At 41.1% G+C, this 19,559-nt stretch overlaps 2 protein-coding genes across 2 annotated transcripts in view; both read left to right on the top strand.

The window, feature by feature from the left end:
• Positions 1-4,089, top strand: part of LOC119014981 (acidic repeat-containing protein) — an 8,137-nt gene extending 4,048 nt beyond the window's left edge. Inside the window, exons 3-6 of the mRNA XM_037090469.1 lie at positions 80-148; positions 1,942-1,993; positions 2,741-2,777; positions 2,862-4,089. Coding sequence (XP_036946364.1) covers positions 80-148; positions 1,942-1,993; positions 2,741-2,777; positions 2,862-2,907 — 204 coding nt within the window. The 3' untranslated portion in view covers positions 2,908-4,089. The remainder of the gene's footprint in view (positions 1-79; positions 149-1,941; positions 1,994-2,740; positions 2,778-2,861) is intronic.
• Positions 4,090-13,304: 9,215 nt separating this feature from the next.
• abcc1 (ATP-binding cassette, sub-family C (CFTR/MRP), member 1) overlaps positions 13,305-19,559 on the top strand; it is a 47,145-nt gene continuing 40,890 nt past the window's right edge. The window contains exons 1-3 of the mRNA XM_037090457.1: positions 13,305-13,444; positions 16,819-16,995; positions 19,100-19,228. Of these exons, the coding sequence (XP_036946352.1) occupies positions 13,406-13,444; positions 16,819-16,995; positions 19,100-19,228 (345 nt within the window). The 5' untranslated portion in view covers positions 13,305-13,405. The remainder of the gene's footprint in view (positions 13,445-16,818; positions 16,996-19,099; positions 19,229-19,559) is intronic.

Here is a 19,559-nt window from a genome sequence, read left to right as displayed (position 1 = left end):
CTGTGACTGTGCAACCCTTCCAGACTTTCCTTTCTGCTTATCTCCTGATTTCTTTTTAATTAAATGTGTCTTCTTCCAGCACTGTGACAGCTGTGACAAATGTCCTTGTGAAGAAGGAGACAAGGCTGAGCACTGTGACGACTGCAAGGTGAGAAAAAAAGAAAACACACATTATGTGACAGTTGACTTCTGTTCACCCTATGTTCCTCTCAAACCCGGAGGCAAATGAAAGTATTCTGGCTTTACATGCTGTTTCCCCCTCTGCTTCTCTGATGTTTGTTCTACTACTACCTCCTTTCCTGATATTTTTACATTTAACAGATAGTGTTCCTCATCCCTTTTCAAAATACTCTGGCCCACGAATCCAGTGTGAACATGTCTGCACTCATTCCTCTTGATGCATCATCAGCAGGATTCACCTCAGAGTCACATGTACATCCAGTGACTTGGTTTAGTGTTGTCTGAAGATTGGAACGTCATTTGCCACAAATGTTTAAACATTTTGACTGGCAATATACCTTCACATAGTGGTACTTCCAGCACAAGACAAAAATTTCATTCCAGTGGCAATTGCAGCTCTTTTGGGGAATGTCTGACTGTTGCTCTCATGCCACCAGCAGGTTGACATTGTTGGTTCGGAAGAAATGTTGGTGATAAACTTTTTTAGTGCATTATTAGATGAACATTTTAAATTGACCAATTCTTTGGCAAATGATCAAATTCGTGCAGAACGAATTACTTTCGTATTCATCTCACCTGTACTTTGTTTTTGTGCTAATTAGCACATACAGCATTAGAATGCATACACACTAAACTAAGATGGTAAACATGGTGAACATTACGTGCTACATATCAGTGTGACACTGCCACCACATGTAACGGGGGCAGATAATGTTTCTCGTCACCTTTAAAGAGAATAGCAATGAAGCAGGTTGACATCCAAGAGTAGGTGCAAAAAAGTGACTTATAGTAATTTATCATCCAAAAGGCTAAATGAATCTAGAAACAAAAACTAACATTTCCCTGTGTCCTTTACTATGGGACAGTGTGACCTAAAATGCAAATCTTGAGAGTCATGTTTGAATATGCCACTGACAGGTGAAGTAATACAGCTCACCCTTACCAAAGTGCCTCACAATATTTCGATGTTAATCATTCACACATAATCACATACTGGAAAAATCATCAGGAGCAATCTGGGCTTCAGCATCTTGCCCATGGACAGATCAACGTGTAGCAGACACAGGGATCAAACTACTAACCTCCAAATTAACAACCCACGCGACCCTTGTTGATCCACAGCTGCCCCACATTAAATTTGCTATGAACATACTTGTATCTCAGACTACAACTTATTCTCTAGCACTAGCCTTTAAAAATGGATAAAGATGAATGCTGTTTACAGTGTTCCCCAAATTCCCCACTATCCCATAAAATCTTCATCTTGTGAAAAGTTTGTAGTTTACAAGCAGACACTAAACTTTCAGCCTTTACAACATTTGACTTGATGTCACACATGAGAATTGTTCTGCCTAAAAAAAACAGCACGTGATTTAGATCTAAGCCATCCTACCAAACAAAATCATTACATGGTGAGGAAAAAAGTATTCCTTGAATGACTTAACAGTAGAAATCAGCAATCTTTCCAGGCAAGGTATCATCAATACCACACCTCCATTTTCACTATTGCAGTCAGGGCTTTGTGCTGTTTTCAAATGTCACCCAGCACTTACTAAGGTTACGGACCGCTTACTTTTTTTCTTGTCATTCCCAGTGTTTGATATATATTTTGTTGCCTGGATAGAAATGGCTTCCATATATCTACAAGCAAGTGTTTTGTACTTGTATGGCAGTGTGGTCACACTTTAGGCTTCTTGTGATGACATGCTTACATTTTTGACTCTATTTTTCTGTATAAATTACCTTTTTTCTTCTCAACAGATGTGCAGTTTCTGCCAGTTGTGTCCTGTCTGTGAAAATCTTTGTCAGCCTGGTGAGTAATGCCCAGAAAAAACAAAAAATTGTCACACTTCAGGAAAGTTTGTGTATATATATATATGAAGGTTCATGTTTAATTTATTTCCACAACAAAGGGTTGTACAATGCAGTGCAAGCAGTAGCCATATTATGCTGTACACAAAACATTTTTAATAAGTAATGTTTATGGTTCAGTGAGGAGGATGAGTTCAGGTGTCTCACAGCCTGAGAAGGGAAGCTGTGTAGCTCTGTAGTCTAGTGATATGGCAGTGAAAGCTTCTGTGTATTTTGTCAAATAGCAGCAGTGTGAACAGACTGTGGCTGGGTTGGGTGTTGTCTTTCAGTTTTCTATGGGCTCTGTACAGGAGCCTCACCTCAGATATCAGTGATGCTTGGAAGATGGGTACCATCTTGGCGGTTTAAATCCACTGTAGAGCCTTCCTGTCATGGCCGTGCCCATTTCATGCCAATTTGTAATGTTACAAATGAGGATGCTTTCTATAGCTCCTCTGTTGACAGGAACAAGAACTTGTGATGTTTTTGCATAATAATTAACACCTGTTCACCTGCTCCACCTCAGCTCCACTGATGCAGGCAGTGTCTTTGCCTCCTTTTTCTAAAATCATCTCCTTGGTTTTGCTAACATTAAGCTCTAGATATTAACTCTCATCATTGTTTGCAATGTTAGGATGGAACCAAGATTCTACCTCTACTGAGAAGTGTTGGACTCTGCTGCTCACGCTTACTGTGTTTTTTTCTTTAGATGGTTTTCTTGACAAAGTGACTGGATCAATCTACAAGTAAGTCATATTTACACTGAACTGAGCCCTGTTCAACATTTATAAATGACAGCCTGTTACCTCTGCCTATCTCTCCATTCACAGGACTGTAGCTGATGTCTTTGATGATGATGATGATGATGACAACTGAACCTAACCATATGTTGCCACCATGTGGCCAAAATGATATGTTTCACCTTCACTTCTGATTTTCATGGTTATTTTTGTCTTTTTCCTTGAGAATATTTAACATTTTCTCACCAATGACTGAATAGAAATTGTTTAAAGAATAACTTAATATATTTGTGTACTGTATTTACCTGACAAGTCTAAGTCTTACTTCTGAAGTCATATTTGGAATATTATAAATAAAAAAGAGGGGATGTTCTCACTGAATGATTTACTGATTTTGAATACTCATTAGACTGAACGTTGGAAAGACTGTTTTTCGGTGAAAGACAATTATAGAAGCGTTTTCTGTAGAAAGGATTTTAAAGTAGTGCTACAAATTCCCTCGCCAATCGATAGCAGTTGAACTGTTGGCAGTGGCATCTGGAGCCAATGACGGGAGTTCATCTACTTTGCCAGGTAGTTGCAGTCAAATTGGTAAAGGGACTGACTTTCCTTCAGTTCTTACATTCAACACTGTTCAATACCATCAGAGGTGGAAGTAACTGATTACTGCTCAGATTACTGTAATGAAGTTCTTTTTTTCAAGTCTGCAATTTGGTTTGTACTGAACTATGAACACCTGCATTTGATAATGCGTTAATAATCAACAGTTAAAAAGTAACTAATACTACACAAATACCATCCAGGTGATGCCATGGAGTGATAGATCGCAAGCTTGAGTAGTTCTGTATATTTCACAGACAAAAATAGGCCACTAACGGAATAAAAATCACTAATATATAATAGCTGCACCTTCTCAGGAGGAATTACAAATATACCACCAGCTCAACCGCTAACCCAAAACAGTCTACAGGCCTCAGGCTTAGCTGAGAGACAGCCATGCCAGTGAAGAGAAAGCCAACCAAACAGCAATCTTACAAGCTGAATCTTCCTGAGTGACAGAATCTGAGAATACCAGAGTGAGGGAAGGCAAAGAACATGGTCAAATGTATGGGATTTCACAGCACAGCTACTCAGACAACTTGACACTGGACGAAAAGCTGGTGCACACAGAGCACTGACAACTCAACCAGATGATAGCCTACCTCCGCAACACGTGATCCTGTGGGTGTACCACTGCCATGAATTGGAGGAAATCCTCTGTAAAGCCCTTGAGTTTTGTTCTGTTTATGCTTATTTTGTAAGCAGAATATATAAGTTGAAATAATGGAAATAATACATATATGCTGACTTGTTTTGCTTTTTCATTGCTTATGTGGGACTATGATTCATTCAGTATACAGATATTTTTTATGTTATTGTGATTGAACTATATTTTACAAAATAGACCTATCATGCTTGTATAATGTATGATACTACTCTTCCAGTTACAGCAGTACTCAGAGATACGCTATAATGGGCAGATTTCATGTGGCACATCATTAAACCACACAACCTGAAAAAAGAGGAATTATGTAAAAGTTTATAAATAAGTACCTCAAACCATGTGTCAGTCAATATATTTAAAAAAGAAAACTTACTGGAGAAGGGTGACGTATTCTTTCAAACATTTTCAGTAGACAATAGAATTACCAACTTATCAAATACAATCCCAAAGCGTCAGTATGTGACGAGTCAGGAAACTCAAAGCGTCGGTTTTTAGAATGAGACTAAAAAAATCAAGCTTCTTACAGACTTGGCATTTCATTTTCACTTACTGCACATGCACCTTGTCTTCCCACTCATGTTGTTGCTGTTTATGCCAAGAAAAAAAGTATCATTTCTAAGAAATAATTTGAATATTCATTACACAGCCGCAAGGTTGCAGGCTGCAGGTTGCAAAGAAACCCAGGTCCCTTGGTCATCCTGCAGGCTATGTGAGATGTTTAGGTTGCCATCAGAAAGATTTGGGGTGCTACAGTGTAACATGCAATATTCAAGAATAGTTTACATTTTTATGTACATCATACCATTATAACTTGCTATTTACATCTACAAAGCTTGTCTGAGAGATGAGCTGGTTACAGGCCATTCAGTGATTTTAAAAGCTAATATGAATATTGTTCATTTAAGATCTAAAATAGGTGTTAAAATATCCTGCTGGGTAATGTTTTGTTATTCATTCAGTCTGGTTCAATTTTTCCTGTTTTACACACACTCGCCCTTTTCACACAGCGATGCCGCATTAATTTTGGAGCGGTGGTTTGTCAATTCTCCACCGACGGTGATTCACACAGAGCGAAGCATCTCTGCCTTTCCATGTGTAATTCACACAGAAAGCTGGTGCTGTAGCACCTACAGAGGCATGGCAGTACATGTCATGATGATGATGTTGGTGTGTTTTCAAGGTGTTTTACTCCCCCTGTCAATCTAAACCCGCAGACGGTTTATAATCATATGGATGCTGTTATAATGTGTTGTGATTGAGATCCTGACCCACCAAACAACATGGAAAGTGATGAAGTTATGTTTTTCACTCTAAATTACATAATTAGGCTACATAATCACCATCAGTAAAGTGGAAGCTGGCTGACTCACTTGCAGGGACGAAGGCTGTTTTCTGAAGTCTGAAGTCTCGGTCGGGAGGGCTGACCTTTGTGGTGGTTCATTTTCATCACAAACACTCCGTGAGTTAAAATTTTTTGCTGGTCATAGACACTGTTTTTTGGGCAGAAATGTCACTAAGAGTCAGTAGGCCGGGCAGGTGGACAGACAGGAGGACGGACACTTTTCCACGTACAGATGTGGAATTTTTTTCTCTCATATAAGTTGCCAAAGACAGTTACAGTTGCTATGTTACTTTTGTTTGGTCATGTAACATTGCTTTGTGGGAAAATTCTCTGTATTAAGTTGAGTGAAGGACCTGTGTAGTTAACCGACCGTCCAATCTACACGCCCCCACTACTCGTCGCTGGCTTATCGGTTCACACTGGTTCGGTTCTCCAATAATATGGCCCTGATACTACCTCCAGAGGCAGATCAGCGCCAGAGCAAAATTTCACCCCTCGCCGCATCTGAAACTTTCACACAGAGGAGGCGGAGAATTGGCGCAGGTTCCCTGCATGCAAATGGCAGTGTGAATTGGGCTACTCATTAAACAGGGAAAGCTACCAATATCAGCGCTCCCAGTGACAGCTTATACTATCCAACAGCCAAGTAATTAAACAACACACAGAGAGTTGCCTCTGAAAAAAGAAAGGGGTCGTGCAAGTGTTGCAGAATATTTTGGATGCTGGCATACACAGTCTGGCCTTAGTTTTCGGTTAGAAAAACTGCAGCCACTTCAGTTGGATATGTTTCCCTCCTTTAATTTCACACACGAACAGATTACAGTTGTGTCTTGTTGTGGTCTCCTGAATTACAGAAATAAATGAACAGCAAACATATGTATGTTAATAAAATAATGTCATATGACTGTAAACCACCAAGCATTAAACACAATACAAGGCAGTAAGAAATAACAAAGTTGGAGCGATACTTTGTAGTGACCACACGGGGGCGCTTCTAACTGCGTCATTGCAATATAATTCAAAATAACAGGAATAACTGTACATGTTGATGGCTATAAAACCCAACAGCAGTATTAACATACAATAAGGATAGTGATAGTATTGTTTCAGGAACGTATATATAAACATATATATATATATATATATATCCATCCATCCATCCATCATCTGTACACATTATGTGTACGCCGCTTAATCCTCTGCAGGGTCGCGGGGGGGCTGGAGCCTATCCCAGCTGACTTAGGGCGAAGGCAGGGGACACCCTGGACAGGTCGCCAGTCTATCGCAGGGCTACACATAGAGACGAACAACCACACTCTCATTCACACCTACGGACAATTTAGAATGATCAATTAACCTCAGTATGTTTTTGGACTGTGGGAGGAAGCCGGAGTACCCGGTGAAAACCCACGCTTGCACAGGGAGAACATACAAACTCCACACAGAAAGATCCCAGGCGTCCCAACCGGGACGCGAACCGGCGATCTTCTAGCTGTGAGGCAGCAGTGCTAGCCACTGGGCCACTGTGCAGCCCCATATATATATATATATATATATATATATATATATATATATATATATATATATATATATATATATATATATATATATATATATATATATATATATATATATATATATATATATATATATATATATATATATATACACAGAAGTGAGAACAGATCAATCAGACTAGTAATGTATATAATGGATCCAGTGCAGAACGGTTGTGGAATCTGTCCACAGTGTTGTTTTGTTTATTGACAGAGTCAGCTCTGTGTGAAGGATCTTGGCTAATTGTGCGCCTGATAGGGCTGCACACAGCTCTAGGCGAGGTATTGACAGTTGTTTCTTCGGTGTTACACGGGATCTTGCCATCACAAATGCCACCTGTACTTGTCCTTTGCTGTCTTCTACTCTTATGTATGCTACAGCACCATAGGCTTTCTCTGAGGCGTCACAGAAGATGTGTAGTTCCACAGGAGTGTCAGTAGGATCATTAACAGTGTAGCAACGTGGCAGGATGATGTGTTGAAGCTGGCGGAGCTCGCTCTCCCACGCTTGCCATATAGGGAGGAGACTGTCTGCAATGGGCTCATCCCATCCTCTTTCCTTTCTCCACAGGGCTTGAACCAGGACCTTGGCACGTGTAGTATATGGTATGATGTAGCCCAGAGCGTCATATTGACTGGCTAGCACTCGATATACATATCTCATGGTCGGTTCAGTCACTGGGATGGTTCGGTGTTTGTATCCGAGGGTGTCGGGTCTGCAACGCCACAGAAGACCAAGCGTTGACTCTTGTGGGTCAGTCTTATTTGCAGTCAGCCATAACTCACATTCTGCTGATTTGGCTTCGGGAGGTAGATGGGCGATGACCTCAGGCGTGTTGCTGGACCACTGTCTCATATCAAAACCTCCGCTGGCAAGGAGACCTCTCATCTTGTCAATGAGCTGTCTGGCTTGATCTTGAGACTGCAGAAACTGGAGACAATTATCAACGTAAAAGGCTTGCAGCACAGACTGGACCACGTCTTCATTGCCCTCACTGTGATCTTGTACGTGACGTTGTAAGGCATAAGTGGCACAGCATGGGCTGCATGTAGTCCCAAATGGCAAAACGTGCCACTCGTACACGTCTGGACTGCGCTCGCTGTCACGCCACAAGAAACGCAGGAGTGGTTGGTCGTCAGGGAGGAGACGCACCTGATGAAACATGCCACGGATATCTCCTCTGATGGCCACAGCATGTTCTCTGAACCTCAGTAGCACACCGAGCAATGGTGCACTCAGGGTAGGACCAGGAAGCAGATTGTTATTGAGGCAGGCTTGCTGATAGTTGAATGAGCAGTTGAAGACAACTCTGGCTTTGCCGTTATGATAAACAAGGTGGTGAGGGAGGAACCAGGATTCCTTTGACTTGCTCATCTCATTATCGTTGATCTTGACAGCATGTCCAGCTTTCTCCAATTTGTGTATCTCCTCATTATACACTGCAGATTGTTCAGGGCTGGTAGAAAGGCGGCGCTCTGTTGCTCTGAGGAGAGCCATCACTGCTTGGGGTGGAGCATGGAGCATGGGTGCATTTGGCTTACGCAGTAATGGAGTAGCATATCGGGACACACCGTCTACTGTGACTCTGATGGTCTTGTGCTCCAGCTGTTCCATAGCTGCTTTGTCCTCACCGGAGCGGATCACCTCTTTACTGTTTCTGAATGGCAAAGTGTCTAGCTTCCAGAGTCTTTCTACATTTTGATGTAGCTCTTCAGTAGGGGTGAGGAACGAAGAATGAAGGCAGCTGTGCTCACCCGATGAATGCTGCAGGAAGGTGGTTGGTCCCTGTACAGCCCATCCCAGAGTCGTGCACACAGCTACTGGTCCGCCGATCGGGCCTGACCGGACTGGCAGTATTGGTGTTATCAGGTGAGGGTTGTCAGAACCGATGAGGAGCATAGGCTTGGCTTTATTGTAGGAGAACAATGGAATGTCTTTCAAGTGTTGGTAGCTTTGTTTCAGTTTTTCAGCTGCACATGATTGTTCTGCCAGATTCAGCTCAGCTACTGTGAATGCATGTTGGATGTTGTGTTTCGTCCCTTTCTTCATCAGGGGTGACACTTTGAGTGAGACTGTAGTTCCCTTTAACTACACCTTGTCCTGTCTAATTGTCCTCAGGGACAGGATTTCCTCCTTTCCTTGGAGGCAGCTTGTAGTATGATTGTTCTTTCTGAACTATCATCCAGAACAGCATATGTACTGAGTGTTTTCTTCCCATTGTGCAGGAGTACCGGGACAACTTTCAGCATCACTTGACCTGAATGGCTAATTTGGTCAATGTAGATCATGCTGGGGGATGCACTCACAGTCAGCACAGTCTCTGTTTGGGCCACGTCATGGAGCACCGATAGATGCTGTTCTCCACAAGTTGGACAGGGTTTCTTTAAAGTGCAGTTGTCAGGTGTGTGTCCTCTCCCACACCTCCAGCATCTTTTCTTCTCCTTTATCCAGTCAGCCTTCACATTGTTTGTGAGCTTAGCAAAGTCACTGCAGGCATTGAGGTAGTGTTCTTGGTTATTACAGTAAGGGCAATAGGGCTTGAAGCTATCACGCTTCTTAAACTGTAGTGTGGTACTTGATGCAGCGGCTGGATTTGGTTGCTGAGCCCCCTGGTGGTTGCCGAGTAGAATAGTTGCAGACTTTACTCGTGGCTGCTTTACCGATCTGCGCTCCCGGTTATCGGCATGTGTGGGTTCTGGCGTGCATGTACCTAGTCGACGGGATATCTGCAGTGTCTGAACCTTTCTCTCGAGCCACTCTGACAGATCTGGAAGATTATACGTCCTGTCACTGCCACTCTAGATTATTCCCTTATTGAAGCAGTATTCAGCAAAGGCATCTCTGAAGTTAACAGGCAGTTTAGTGAGCAGTGTGTCGACGTTGGAACCACACAGCAGTTCTGAAGATGAGGGACCCTGCATTGTGCTTAGCATGCCCACTAGTTTTCCAACTGATGCTGCAAAATCCTCAATACTTTGATAGTCTCCAGTCCTCACGGGTGGAGCGTGTAGGATGGCATTGAGTTCTCCCTGCACAAGCTGTCTGGGCTGGCCATATCTGTGTATGAGGGCTTGCATGGTTGTAGTGTATGGCGTTGCACTGTTGATAAACCGTTTGGCTATTTGAAGTGCAGCAGGGAACCTGAGGTGGTCGAGGAGGACTTGGTACTTGTAGTCTTCACTTAAGTGTCTGTGGGGCCCAAGTACACTGTCTAGTCCCTTTTTCAGCAGCAGGAAATCACTTTCCTTCCCTGAGCTAAAAACAGTCAGTTTGGGCTTGGGAATGCCAAATGATGAAGCAATAGCCATCTCTAATACGCCTGGCTCATCTGGTGGCCGCACAGGTGCAAAAGGCTGCTGAGCATAGTAGTGTTGGACAGGTGGAGCAGGATGCTGTACAGGAGGAGGCTGCCCATACCTGGGTGCACTGTATGCTGGTTGTGATGAGGAAGATGTTGTCTGGATCGGCTGGGTAGGAACTGTGGAGACTGCAGGTGGCGCCAGTGATGTAGAGGGATCTGGCCATATCGTATGGACTGAAGGCACAGGTTGGGCATGCGAGGCCGGTGATAAGGGGGATACTGAATCTGCACGCCTCATTTGTGATATAGAAGCAGCTTGTAGTTCAGCATCTGCAGCTTGGTCCACATCGTCAGCCTGCGGTGCAGAAGATGCTTGGTCCACATCTGCTGTCAGTGCATCAGGGGGTGCGGCGTGCACTGATGTAGTAACAGCTGTGTCCTGATCTTGAGAGGGGGGCACCATCGGAGCTGGGATATATGATGTAGATGGATACTGAGCCATTCTAGTGGGACTGGGATGTGGGTGGATCCTCTCTAGATAGGGAAGGCTACTGTACTGGGGCCTATCTGCTGTATAGTTATATGAGTGATATGTAGGGTGAGTATAGCCAACCTGTGGATGAGGAGACAGTCTTACATTGTCCATTTCAGCTTCCAGCTCTCTCATTTGGTGTCTCATAGTCCACCAGCGTGCCTCTAAGCGCTGAATTCTGTCATCTGGACTCTCATAGGACTGATATGTGGGCACTGGATATGGAAGGAATCCTCCAGTGTTGGATGGTGCTGCATATGTTGTTGTCGTCGGTGACACTGTCCTTGTCATGGTGGGATGAGGGGGTTGGGACGGGTAGCTGAGCTCATAGTCCTCCAGATGTCCGGGAATGCGTCGCACCCTGCTGGGACGGGGACTAGGTGGCTGCTGTCCATCATAATATCCTCTGCTTGTAGCTTGCGTACATCCGGCTCGAAGGACCACTTGTAGAATATTTTGGATGCTGGCGTACACAGTCTGGCCTTAGTTTTCGGTTAGAAAAACTGCAGCCACTTCAGTTGGATATGTTTCCCTCCTTTAATTTCACACACGAACAGATTACAGTTGTGTCTTGTTGTGGTCTCCTGAATTACAGAAATAAATGAACAGCAAACATATGTATGTTAATAAAATAATGTCATATGACTGTAAACCACCAAGCATTAAACACAATACAACGCAGTAAGAAATAACAAAGTTGGAGCGATACTTTGTAGTGACCACACGGGGGCGCTTCTAACTGCGTCATTGCAATATAATTCAAAATAACAGGAATAACTGTACATGTTGATGGCTATAAAACCCAACAGCAGTATTAACATACAATAAGGATAGTGATAGTATTGTTTCAGGAACGTATATATAAACATATATATATATATATATATATATATATATATATATATATATATATATATATATATATATATACATACAGAAGTGAGAACAGATCAATCAGACTAGTAATGTATATAATATAACAACTACGCGGGTGCGCGAGAAAACTTCTACCATATTGTTCTAACATAACAACAAACAGTGAATATAAACTTACTCGGCATTCACGCACAACGAGCACGGGTTACTCGGTTCGGCGCTGTAGTGACTGACAAGGATGTGCGCAGCACTAGACAGGTAACTGAGTTGCGGTCGGGGAATTCCCGTCACTCCTTGGGGGCTTATCGGGGGTTTTCGGGAGCGATCGGCACGCCGTGGCTCCGCCCACATATCGGAACAGGGACGTTTGCACAAGTGTGGTGACGTAGAGAGGAGGGAGGGGATTGCTAGTTAGCTGGACAGAAAATTACCTGAAATGGAAACAACACTTACAGCAGCTTTAAAATTGGGGTAGCTAAATGTGTCCCGAGGTAGCAATTCCAACTTCAAGTGGTGTTCCATTGTACTTTTCTAGTAAATGTTCAAGTTATGAGTTGTGTAGAACACAGTTTTATGCCACAAACACAGCCTAATTTGTGTCATATGGGCTATATGTTATTTACAGCTCACAGCCCTGCTTTTTGCCACCACATTGCCACTGCATAACTATGATCTAGTCACCTTTTCAACCCATGGGCTTATACAATGGCAGTGCTACAACAGAAAGTAGTTCTGTTGTCAACTCCAGCTGTGTGGAAGTTAGTCAACTATACAAAAGGATTATGGTATAAGATGTAAATCAAGTCTGACTTCATGATTGCAGATCATGAATTGTAATGTTACGTCTTTTTACGACTAACAGTGAACATGTGACAAAGTTAAATCCTACAGTATGGTGAATAAAGCCCAGTGTGGTGTGCAGATAGTCGAGTGATTAAGAGCGCATGCTACATATGCAGTGGGCACCGGTTCAAATCCTGGCTGGAGGACCTTTACTGCATGTCACATCTTCCCTTCTCTCGCATATCCTGTCTATCTACTGTCAAAAATAAAGGTGTAGGGTTCAATACGTCTCAGATAACATTGCCAAAAACTCCTCCTCCACCCCTCCCTTCTCCTGTTTAGAAGCATTTATCTCTAAACTCTGTCTGATCTGTCTAAAGAGTCATCTGAAAGTACTGTTTGTACTGTACTGTTCTGTACTGTTTAGCCTTTACCTGTGCCTAATTCTGTGTTGAATTTTAACTGCCTTCACTACTATTATTCTGTTATTGTTACTGCTGTTGGCAATATTAAAATATGATGGCAGTACATTATATAAAGTATATTGTTGCCATTTTTATTATGAGAAATGCTCCCATAATAACAGTAATGATCTACTTTCATTGCTGTTGTTATTTTCAATTATTTCTTTTACGTTATTGTCACTTTAATTAAGTGTTACTCTCTTGTTTTTTCTCCTTTTTTATTTTGTTTTCCTCTGTTTGCTGTAAAACATGACTGGTCATCAGTCAAGTGCCATTTAAATAAAGAGATATATTGAGAAAGCGCCATCTGAAAGCGGACATTTAACCTAGTGCAGAGGGTGGCAGTAAGGCACCACTGGAGATGTAAGCTGTCGTTAAAGAAGAAGAAGAAGAAGAAGAAGAAGCAGCAGGAGGAGGAGGAGGAGGAGGAGACTTCCGTTTGCGTTTACAGTGGGCAAACCCCAGCTGAGGTCCAAAACACAGTGAGGACGTAAACCTCCATTGCGTTGCGGCGAATGGGGTTTCATAAGTTCTGCAGTTCCGACCCATTCTGGGTGAGTATATTTTCACTTTATCCTAAAGGTCTGCCCGGTTGTTATCAGCTGCTGCTGTGTCGTCAGATAAAGATGCATTAGTGTCTTACCATTGTTAGCTTGTTAACAGAGAGACACTCTCTTCGCCTCTCTATCTAATTTATCGGTCTTTTACATTCTAATCATTGCAGTAAAACACTTTAACAGAACATAACTGGTGATCTCTACAACAATAACGTTACATATACATATTTCGTCATATATATTTTGACGATGACATTGGCCGCATGGCCATATAAAAATGACATAACAACCCGTGGTGGAGCCGAATCACTGAACGTTACCACGTGTCCCGGTGGGTTGGATTTAAAGTGATGCCAAATACGTCTGTGGTTGTCGGAGCTACAGGAGATGTTGACACTAGGAAGAGAAGGCGTAGCTGTCCTCGGCAATGCCTTTGTTTCTATTTTCATTAGAAAACACAGCAGAGTGATCTGTGGAGTCTGTCTGAGGAGACGTATACCGAGGCGCTGTATGGACGGTGAAAGAAACAGTTCCCTTTTCCACAGATTTGTGTCTTTGGGATACATTTTCTAAATATAACTGTTTGCCATTGGAGCCTAGCTGAGTGAACATGTATCTGTAACACTTTCCAGTAAGGTACACACATGTGAATAGTGACTTAGGAATGAGTTAGGAATTGAAAGGATAGTTAATGAAATGTTACTGAGTAATTCCTCGATAAATGTAATTTGAGGACTATTTAGTATATAATTATGAGTTTATGAGGGGGAAAATACATTAATGAATCATGAGATAATGATCAGTTTGTAAATACAAGAATCAGCTAAAGAAGTAATATTCTATTACTTAACTAAAACAGCTTTTGAAGTATGTTTTTTTATTTCCCATTTTTATGCAGCTCTGATGCGCCTCTGAAGGAAGTATCAGAGGCACAGCAGAGGCCAACCTGCATCTGTGTGAATGGATAAGTCGGTGGCACAGAGCAGGGGCGTGCCAATCTGATGGTGTTCTCCGTCTGATAACTAAACAGATCCTTCAAAAAAAGAGAAATGTCCCACAAAGCAATGTGACATGCCCAAACAACAATGATGTAGTAACTGGTAGTGTCTTTGGCAACTTATATGAGGAAATACTATACTGCAGTTATATATGGAAAAGGGTCTGTCCTCCTGTCTGGCCTCCAGACTCTTCGTCGCCTTCAACTATAGTGTTGTTGTAGTTTCTGCTCCTTTTACCGGGTTTCCTTCTGAGGCGGACACACTTGTCCCTCAAGTTCTTGAAATTCTTTGTGCATTCTGAGATGTCCAGACCTGTGTTTGTGGAAATCTCTCTCATGAATTTGCTGCCATCTGGCAGTGTTTGTGCTGCAGCAAAGAAGGGTTATACAAATGTGTATATATACATACATATGTACAATCGTACCTGCAATGTGTTTTTGGTCCTTGATCACAGCTCAACGATCGTCTAGCCGATTGTTCTCATATTTTGGAAGCTTTCTAACAGAAAAAAAGATTACCTATGACTTATTAAAGAAATTATTTTTAAACATTATTTTTTAAACATTATTTTCTTTTTTCTTACCTGGCCAGGCCTTGACTTGTAGATGCATAAATGAGCTCAGAATCTTTTGACTGCAATGAATTAAGTGCTGGACTGGTTTTAAACTTTATTTGACAGGTTTACTAAATATTGCAGAACTTTGTGTTATTTGGATTTAAAACGTCTAACCTGCTATTCACCTCATGTCAGACCCACACGTTACATGCAGTGTTTTATTGCTAATGTGAGTACTGAACTTCTTACGTCTTTCACCTGAAAAATAAATAATTATCCCCTACTTTGTTGTCTTACAGAATTTCTCCAAACTCTTTTAGCTTATTGTTGTAATTTTACAACCTAAACATGTCAGTGATCTGGTGTTCTCTGTCCCTACAGCAAAAATATGCTATTTCTGTTTCCAAAGGTATCATATGGCATCTTTACTTTACATAAGGTGGCAGGGCTCACTTTAACTCAGCATGTCAGCCCACTGCAGCAGTGATTGCATTTCCATTATAACAGGGCTACCTGCTTGAATGTGTGTCTTAAATAAATGATACGCTTGAGTTGTGCAGTGGTCAAAGGAGCAACTGTAAGAAGAGAAAAAAAGAAAAATCTTCTTCCCCACAGTAGCCTACTATCGAGAAAGAGCAGCTACCAAACCTTTCTAATTCAGTGGCAAACAAGTTTGATTTCACCCTAAATTACTGTAACTGCTTACAAAAGTCCTCTGTTATTTGGATGTTTTATAGCTTTTATTGTGAAGCAGCAAAATCAGGAAGTGTCTGGTTTTCACCAGCAGTAACACAAGTCAGCTGAAAACAAATGTATTTGTTGGATTCTGATCTTAATTTTATCAGCCATTTTAACAAGGTTGCAAAGACATGTTTTAAAATCATTTTAGGAAAATATTCAAAATGAGAACATTTATTACCCAGGAAGATGCTGACATTCCACTACATGCTTTTATTTCAAGTAGTTTAGATTGCAAGCCTCTTTTTAATGTCGCCTGAAAAAGTTCATAAGAAAATTACAGTGAATTCAGAACTCTCATTGTATGTCCCATCAAGAACCTTCAGATCCTCAACATGCATGCTATTCTGTAACTGCTAACAATTTTTTATTATGTTGCATTTTTTATTGTGTCTGTTTTTATTCTCTGTTAAGCAGTTTGAGCTGTATGTTTGCTTGAAAGGTACTTTATAAATGAAGTTGTTATTATTATCACTGTTGTTATTATTAAGTTGAAACAGAAAAATACAGCTGATATCAGTACAAACTTATGTTCAAACCACACGTCACAAGAGTGATGTGGCTCCTAAAGTGCTTTGATCTGTGTAGGTAAGGTATGAGTGGTAGAGCAAGAGCTAGTGGATGAATAGTATGTGTGCTGGAAAAGAGGGCACTTGGCTGTAAGTGTGCAGTTTTGCAGCAACTCAAATGTGCATTGAAGGATACAGTTGTCAGTAAATAGAGGCTGCAGCTTCTCACCACCAACCTCACATCTCTCATGAGCTGTTTCATTGCTGCTGGTAAAAGTGAAGGGGTTAAGCAAAAGCAACTTTGTCCTAGAAGGAAAATACACATCTCCCAGTGCCCTGTGAATGGTCTCGATACAGAGCGAGAAAAAGCCAAGAGACTTTTAAAAACATATTTCTTTCAGTCTCAAAAGACAGGCTTGTTTTAGGAACAGAAGGGGGGTCTTCATGGTGTGGCTGCGGTTGTTAGACGTCACCACAGCCCTCTTGGAGGCAGCACGGGCATTCTTTGGCCTCACTCCAGAGATGTTTTTTTGTTTTTTAAAGCTCCTTTTGTTCTTTTTTTTCCTCTAGGATTGGAACCGTACATGGTACACCAATAACCCAGACTTCACCCAGTGCTTCCAGAACACTGTCCTGGTATGGCTGCCATGTCTTTACCTCTGGATGTGTGCCCCCATCTATCTCATCTACCTCCGCAGCCATGACCATGGCTACATATGTATGAGTCACCTCAACAAAGCCAAAACTGTGAGTGACCCTTGATTATGTTAAGTTATGTTTCTAATTGTCCAGTTGACATTATGTTAGTTATGCTTTTTCTACTGTTTTCTTTATGAAAAGTGACTCAAACAGTTGTTTAAAAAATGAAAAAGTTTAAACCGGGGCTCCTTTCTCAGCTCAGCACAACTAATCCTCCTGAGGCCCAGGAACTGTTGGAATACAACCACAGTGACTTAGTGTAGGTTTGAGCATGTTTTGACAGTTCCATGTCAGCATATACTACCACATTGGATCCCAGTTGCACAGTTGTTTTGAGGATTCTGTATTTTTGCTCATTTTATTGGCTGCATTGTTACAGCTATAATTATTAGCTACTATGCGAGCTAACATTTAAAGCTTGGTGTGCCGCATGAGTAACACAGGTTAAGAGTCCGAAGACCACTATGACACCTTGGGCCTGTGTCTTTGAGTTAATATAAACGGAATGCAACTAGTCAAGGGAGCTCAATTTGACAACATAATGGTTGGTGGAGTGGATGATTATTATTAGGGATGTCCCGATGAGGTTTTTTTGCTTCCGAGTCCGAGTCATTTGATTTTGAGTATCTGCCAATACTGAGTCCCGATCCGATACTTCTATAATATAGATTTAAAAAAAAAAATTAAGACGAGCGAACAGTGTTCGCAGATCCAGGATGTCCCTTATTTTTTATTTTATTCATCTTATTTTATCATTTAACACTTAGGTGTGTATCTTAGGTGTGACTGGCAAAGGACAAAGAAGCAGGAAAATATACGGCTCCACTATGTCTCTCTTTACATTTATTTTGTCCCGTTGTTGGCTTCACCTAAGAAAGAAATAGTTCGCCCCACACGTCCAAAATTCTTAGAAGGCAGTGTTTTTGTAGCAGTGGTGCTCTGAGTCGGTAACCTAGCAACACTAGGGGGGTCAGGGGGCATGCCCCCCCAGAAGAAAATGTTGAAGAATAACCCTTTAAATGGTGAATACTGGCAAGATTAAAAAAAAAAAAAAAATCATTTTCAGAATTTCAGAATCAGAATCTAAGACATGAGACAAGATAATGTAGAAGCTGACATTGCTACTTGAAAATATGTTAACCTCTTGAGCATTAGAGAACTTTTTTTTACCATTATTTTCTTTATTATTATATATTTTTTATGGTAACAGAATCTGTTTCAGAAGTCAGTGGGCCACATGACATGGAAGCTATTGAGAAAAAAATCATAATTTCCACATATTATATTCATATATATAAAACTGCAATTATTTTGTATTAATATATTCATGCTAAGTAATTTAATGACGGTCCCTGAATCAGTTTCTAGCAATTCAGCATGAGGTTCTGGGAGGTGTGCTAACCATCCTGCTGCTGCTAACACTGGGCAAACCTCAGTAAAGTAACAACTTGACCCGAGTGAATATACTCCGAATCTAACTTTCATATTATAGATCTGATAAAAGATAATGAGAACAAATATACATATATCTGATCCCTGATCGGGTTACAACGTCTGATTCCGATCGAGTATGAAATCACGTGATTGGCCCTGATTTCCGGTCAGGTTTTCATTGAGAACACAACACCGTGGAACAAAGTGTCAGCTTTCTACACTTCAAGACACTTGGTTGGGATAGTTTGAAACACTGTTACCCATTACCAATGTTATCTCTAAACACCATATCCTGAGTATCATTCAGAGTAGTCGTGTGCATGTTAGTCACCTATTTAGTTTTGCAGTTGCATATTCATTGAGTATTGTTTGAACATATTTTTGCTGCCGGAGGGTGAGATAATTCCACTACTTTTTGTAATGCATCCTTTTATTTCAAGAAATCCTCTGTAACAAGTCTGTGTATTCAAACAAGGCTGAATCAATGCTCTAGTCTTCTCTAAATATAACTTATAAAATATAACTATACAATGCATCAAATAACCATTAAAATGTACACCATGATTATGTAATTTTATGTTTCTTATTTTCTAACTTTGCATAGTGGAAAAAGAGCACTCTCTCCAACAGTGATGCATCAGTTAGCAAAGTTGCGGATTTATATAAAATTGAATTTATATTCTAGTCAGAAAGTTGTGAGCTGTTCTTCTCTCCACAGGCTGTGGGCCTTCTACTGTGGATTATCTGCTGGTCAGATGTTTTCTATTCTTTCTGGGAAAGAAGTCACGGCAGCAGAGTCCCTGCACCCGTCCACCTAGTTAGCCCAACCTTACTTGGCCTCACCATGGTGAGAGTTAAACTTTTCACATTGACACCATTTCTATATAGATGACAACCTATCACCTAGTATAGCAAAGCTTTTAATTATTGTATTTTCGATAGTGGGGATCTTAGACATTCTTGATATAATTTTAGTTTAGTTTTGTTTGTTTTTTTCAGAAATGTATGCATTAAATGTCATTTTTGTTTTAGTTTTATTTGCCATTTTCATGAAGATTAAAGGTGTGCTAAACTAGCTATACAACTATATGTTGTCCATTAGTGTCGTTTTTTCACAATTAGTAGATGGTTATTATAGAATGATATAGAATAGTGATCTGCTTGAATCATGACAGCAC

This window comes from Acanthopagrus latus, chromosome 24 (genome assembly GCF_904848185.1).
Source record: "Acanthopagrus latus isolate v.2019 chromosome 24, fAcaLat1.1, whole genome shotgun sequence".
Classification (NCBI taxonomy): Eukaryota; Metazoa; Chordata; class Actinopteri; order Spariformes; family Sparidae; genus Acanthopagrus; species Acanthopagrus latus.
This window is presented reverse-complemented; position numbering and strand designations above follow the sequence as displayed.